Raw genomic sequence first — 6,484 nt, forward strand, 5'->3', positions numbered from 1 at the left:
TTGTGTGTATGTGTGTACATACCTTATCGATCGGAAGGTAGTTCCATGAGTCAATGAGTTTATTCCGGTAGGCGTATCTGTCTGTATTCCATGCTGAATGTGGACCTATTTTGAGGAAGAATTTATAAATATCCACTCGCGACTGCATGTCTACTCTATAGGCTTTTCGCCATGTATCAGCTGAAATATAAAAGATATTAGTTTCAAATTTTGAAATTTTGGCCAGCAATTTCGTGCGGAGGGTTTAAGTCGATTACATCGACCCCAATGCTCAACTGGTACTTATTTTACCGACCCCGAAAGGACGAAAGGAAAAGTCGACCTCGGCGGAATTTGAACTAAGAACGTAAAGAGACGGACGAAATGCTGCTAAGCATTTTGCGAGTTCTGTGCCTTATGAGATATAGGAATTATTAATGATAATAATATAATTATTAAAAATATAATTATAATTAGGCACAAGGTCAAGAGTTTTGAGGGAAAGAGTTTAGCCGTTACAGTTGACCCTAATACTTCACTTTTACCTTACTTTATCGTACCCAGAGGGATGAAAGGCAAAGTGGACACCTATGGGATTTGAACTTAGGTTGTAAAGAACAGAGACAATTAACTCAAGGAATTATCAGACATTCTATCAATTCTGCCTGCTCACCACCTGAATAATTTTGGCCCCAAGGCCAGCGGTTTACAGGTAGGGGTAATTCGATTATATCGAACCCAGTATTCAACTGGTACTTATTTCATCGAACTCGAAAGGGTGAAATAACTTTGAAGACATCCCTGCCATGGAAGAAGTTAAAGACCTCTGGAAAGATATCTGGAGAGATGGAAAGTCTTACAATGAAAATGCTGACTGGATTAGACGCACAGAAGGACCCTACCAAAGTTTACAAGAACAAGGATGGGAAGACATCACAATAGCAGACCTAAGAATGACACTCACGATGGCTAATAATTGGAAATCCCCTGGTAATGATTGCGCGCCGAATTTTTGGTTCGGCTCACTCCTGTGCGCACGTGGAATGTTAGTCCAGTTATTCAATGAAATTATGAGAGATTCTACGAAAACATCTGATTGGTTAGCAAGAGGTATTACTTACCTACTCCAGAAGAAAAATGTAACTAAATCTCTCCAAAACTATCGGCCCATAACATGTCTGTCTACCACGTATAACATTTTAACGTGCATCCTCGTGGAGAAAACATACAAGTTTATGGAACAGAACGATATTTTTAACCCACTGAACAAAAGGGGTGCCGACGAGGCTCATATGGATGCAAAGACCAACTCTTAATCAATCGCATGATCTTTGAGAAACGCAGGAATCTCAGTTCTGCATGGATTGATTACAAAAAGGCCTTCGACGGCATACCGCATTCATGGATCTTGAAATCGCTGGATATCGTCCAAATTTCTCCTGTGATTTCAAACTCCCTGAAGTACAACATGTCAATGTGGAATACGAATCTTCAACTATATTATTCTAAGAGTGTACTGACCACAAAAAATTTTAATATCAACTGCGGCATTTTCCAAGGTAATTCACGTTCACCTTTAATTTTATGGAAAGCCCTAATATTCCTTAGAAGTGAACTTAACAGAACAGGATATGGAAATAAAATTAGCGACAAGAAAATAAGTCATCAATAGTATATGGTTGACTTAAAACTCTATGGCAAAGACGATAATGAGCTTGAAGGATTACTACGTACTGTGAAAGCATTCAGTGATGACATTGGGATGGAATTTGGTCTTGATAAATGCGCCAAAACCTCTTTCCAGAAATGGAAACTGAAGATCTGACATTCAGTGGACTTGGATGTTCACACAGTCATAAAAGAACTCGAGCAGAAATAAACTTACAAACACCTCAGAATAAATGAGGGTTCTGGCATTCAGCATGGAAGTATGAAAGAAAAGATCAGGAAGAAGTATTAGAGAAGAGTTCGAGCAGTCGTAAAATCCGAGTTAAATGCACGTAACAAGGTGTTAGCTATAAATTCCTTAGCAGTTCCGGTTGGTATTTACAGTTTCAACGTGTTGAACCTAAATACGAGCGAAAAAAGGAAGATTGACAGAAAAATCCGTAAGTTGCTGACTTGCAATAAGATGCACCACCCAAAAGGCGGACGCAGATCCTCTTTACCTACCCAGAGCTCAAGGAGATCAAGGCTTGATCCAATCGAGGCTTGATCCAGTCGAGGCTTGATCCAATCTAGGCTTGATCCAATCGAGGCTTGATTCAGTCGAGGCTTAATCCAATCGAGGCTTGATCCAATCGGGGCTTGATCCAATCGAGGCTTGATCCAATTGAGGCCTGATCCAGTCGAGGCTTGATCCAGTCGAGGCTTGATCCAGTCGAGGCTTGATCCAATCGAGGCTTGATCCAATCGAGGCTTGATCCAATCTAGGCTTGATCCAATCGAGGCTTGATCCAATCGAGGCTTGATCCAGTCGAGGCTTGATCCAATCTAGGCTTGATCCAATCGAGGCTTGATTCAGTCGAGGCTTAATCCAATCGAGGCTTGATCCAATCGGGGCTTGATCCAATCGAGGCTTGATCCAATTGAGGCCTGATCCAGTCGAGGCTTGATCCAGTCGAGGCTTGATCCAGTCGAGGCTTGATCCAATCGAGGCTTGATCCAATCGAGGCTTGATCCAATCGAGGCTTGATCCAATATTGGCTTCAAAGCTGAATGCCAGAACATAATTTCGGCAATAAACTCACGCGCAGTCGCAGTAGTTTGTTATGGCGCTGGAATAACTGAAGCGGACTGAGGAGGAGCTAAAAGGGGTAGACAGGAAGTCAAGAAAGCTCCTAACGATTTTGGAGCCCATCATAGACGTGAAGACATTGATCGCCTACACATGAAAAGAGCAAATGGAGGAAGGTCACTGAGAAGTGTGGAAGACTGCGTACGTATCGAACTGGAGGGCTTCATGAAATACCTAGCCCAAAGTAAGGAAACTTTGCTAGTGTCAGTTAGGAACGAGGAAGTGTTGAAAGAATAGAAAAAGGAAAAAGGAAGGAAGAAGTACAAGAAGGACACGAAGAAGAATTACGCAACAAGGAACTACACAATCAATTCCATGTAGCCAAAACAGAAGTTGCTGGAAAAGGAACCCTAAAAAAAGAGACCGAAAGCACTATACTGGCAGCACAGGACCAAGCTTTGGCCACGAACTGGAAGGTCAACCTTAAAAATGATCAAGTGTCTCCGCTGTGTCGCCTCTGCAATAGAGTGGATGAAAGCATTTCCCATATCACAAACGAATGCCCTAGACTTGCCCAAAACCGCTACAATTTGCGGTGACACGACCAGGTAGCGAAAGTTCTCCATTGGAAACTGTGCGAAAAGTGGGGGTCAGAGAGAGGCAAGACGTGATATGAGTAGAAACCGCAGAGTGCGGGGAGTCGGAGACTAGCAAAATCCTCTAGGATTTCCCAATCCAAATAGATCGGATACAAGAGAATGACAGAGCAGACCTAGCGGTGGTGGACAAGGTGGCCCACATATGCTATATGGTTGATGTTGCTCGCCCCTCTGACACACGAATAGTCAAGAAGGAAGGCGAAAAAAATAGATATATACAACCCTCTTAAGTATGAAATAACCCGGCTATGGAAAATGAAGAAGGTGAAGATAGTGCCAATCATTGTTGGGTCCTTGGAAACAATACCAGAAGGTATCAAGAGGAATATAAAGGAAATCGGAATAGAGTGCCCAGTGGAACTGTTACAAAGGGTTTGCCTCCTTGGCATGCCCAGAATAATCAGGAAAGTATGAGATAATTGAAAAGAACGGATAGCATGGTAGCGTAGGCTGCAGGTAGCAAACTCGCTATGCATGCAAGACACCAGGAGCTCCAACAAAACCTGTGATAAAGAGAAATAATAATAATAATAATAATAATAACAACAACAACAACAACAACAACAACAACAACAACAACAACAACAACAATAACGATGATGATAATAATAATAATAATAATAATAATAATAATAATAATAATAATAATAATGGACTCTACCGTCGAAGACGATGCACGAGCATTCAGCTTTTGCCGAGTAACCTGCACAAATGATTTGTTTGTAATGGTCAAATGTTTGTGCCGCGTATTAGCTCACTCTCTCTCTCTCCATCAAATCGACATTGTCTGAACAGGTGTACTGTATATGCCACGTGTGTCAGGTATCCAAGTGAAGGTAGAGCTACTGGAGATGAAGTGTTTCGCTCAAGAACACAACGCACCACCTGATGTCGGAAGTGAACCCACGATCTCATGATCCTGAGTACAACACCCTTACCATTAGGCCAATAGCAATAATAATAATAATAATAATAATCCTTTCTATTATAGGCACTAGGCCTGAAATTAGGGGGAGAGGACTAGTCCATTACATCGACCCCAGTGTTTCACTGGTACCTACTTCATCAACTCCGAAAGGATGAAATGTAAAGACGACTTCGGCGGAATTTGAATTCAGAGCGTAGCGACGGATGAAACACCGCTAAGCATTTCGTCCGGCGTGCTAACGATTCTAATAACAATGGTTTACTTACCTTTATAAAAGGACATTTCGTTGCTGTCCTGTTCATTGGTCAGTTCCACCTTAACACCTTCCAGGTAAGTACTACAAAACTGACTTCTTTTGTTATAAGTGAAGAATGTTGCTTCACGGTTTAAAGCCTTGAATGCACATTCTGTTACACTTTGAGTTGAATAGGATAGTTGTTTGGAAGACCAGCCAATATCTATACAGGTATAGCCAGGGCCCAGATATCTGAAGGCGGTTTCCCTCTCTTCAGGGGTAACGATCGCGATATTTACAAGGGTTAAAAGCAACGCCGTAGTCACAGCTGGGCCGGTAAGAGTAAACTGGAACATTCTTGTCCTTGGATCTACTGAAATAGAGAAAGGAAGAGATACTGGGAGAGCAATAAGGGAAGATAGCAATGGCTGGTGGTAGAGAGGGTGGGGTAGATATGTATATAAGGAGATGTAATGAGAAAGAAGAGAGAGAGAGACAGAGAGAAAGGAGAAGGTTGAGAGGAAATGAGGGTCAGCAAACAAGTAGTGTTAGACGGGTCTCCGTTGTCCAGTTTTACACACCACCATTTGGCATTTTGGGTATCTTTAGCGACAAAGACTATTGGAAGTACTGAGAACAGTTTCCCAGTGTGAAGACACCATTCTCCTTCCCTCCTGCTAGTCTTAGATGCCCCGCAAATGGTCATAGGCTTTGATATCCCCCTGTTCTTATTTTCATAGCCCAGATTGATTGATCATTTGATTGATCATCATTGATATATTTTTTTCATAAATGATCGAGATGTCTCTCACGTTACAGATAATCTCGTTCCTATCCTTCATAGTAACATCCTGACAGTTTGTCTTTAATCCGTTACCTTTCAAGACAAATATGTCCTTGATTAGGATTATTGTCATTTTTCAGTTGTCTTCTATTATTCAATGCCCTCCTTTGTGTACAACTGTAGGCTTTCAGTGTATATACACTGTTTTGATTTGGGTTTTCTATTTTCCGTCGTATTGAAAATATTTTACGTAATATATGTGTAGTGCCCAATGGTGATATTTCTGCATGGTGTATCTACGTGTTAGTCCTAGGGATTTCGTTATGCATTTCATTGCATCGTTTTTAATTATTCCCTTATTGTTATTGTTACTGGGATTTTAGCCATTTTAAACTATATTTACACTACCTTTTCTCTGTTGGTATTTCATAACGATTGCAATTCTTCCAGTGTATGAAAATCTCAAGTATTATTGATATTATTAAAAGGGATGGTAGAATGGATGAATTACAGCGGTGTTTGACTGAATGTTTTGTGTCTTTATGTCTTGAAGTCAATAAAAATAGGACAAGTCACAAACCGAGGCAGAGAGGCTTTGTGCAGACAAACCATACTTATAGAGTTCCTTTGAAATGAAATAAGAATACAATAAATGGAAAGGTGCCTGAACACGCGAGAGGTATAGATGGTGTGGGCAGCAAACTACAGCGTTTATAGTTCCTGATATTACTTGCAATAAACCTTAAGCACCCAGATATGTCTACAACACTACTACGACATCATCCATTCAACACCATCCATTCAACACCATCCTCATAAAACACAATCATTCTCACCCTTAAAACTTTTGAACACTACTACAGCATCCTCCGCATAGCAGTATCCCATTCAGTGTAGGCACATGAATATACACATATATATATACAAAAGTGACACCAATCCTGCCGCAATCACAATGCTGGGGTTCACACCATCATAGTTAAGAGTGGAACAGCAACCGAGACGACGTTCCAACACATACTCTGGGGTTCTTGAATAATCGTCCCCACCCTGCTTATTAATTTCTCAGATTTTCTCCACATCCTACTGCTTTTATTCCACCCCCGCTTATTAATTTTTAAGATCCCCCCCTAACTTTTATTCCAACCCTCCCCCTTATTAA

At 41.1% G+C, this 6,484-nt stretch overlaps 1 protein-coding gene across 1 annotated transcript in view; it reads right to left on the reverse strand.

Moving 5' to 3' along the window:
• LOC106880665 (uncharacterized) overlaps nt 1–6,484 on the reverse strand; it is an 11,325-nt gene that overhangs the window by 2,622 nt on the left and 2,219 nt on the right. The window contains exons 2-3 of the mRNA XM_014930714.1: nt 4,570–4,911; nt 23–180 (exon numbers count right to left, since the gene is read on the reverse strand). Of these exons, the coding sequence (XP_014786200.1) occupies nt 23–180; nt 4,570–4,894 (483 nt within the window). The 5' untranslated portion in view covers nt 4,895–4,911. The remainder of the gene's footprint in view (nt 1–22; nt 181–4,569; nt 4,912–6,484) is intronic.

The sequence above is a fragment of the Octopus bimaculoides genome, chromosome 28, assembly GCF_001194135.2.
Source record: "Octopus bimaculoides isolate UCB-OBI-ISO-001 chromosome 28, ASM119413v2, whole genome shotgun sequence".
Taxonomy (NCBI): domain Eukaryota; kingdom Metazoa; phylum Mollusca; class Cephalopoda; order Octopoda; family Octopodidae; genus Octopus; species Octopus bimaculoides.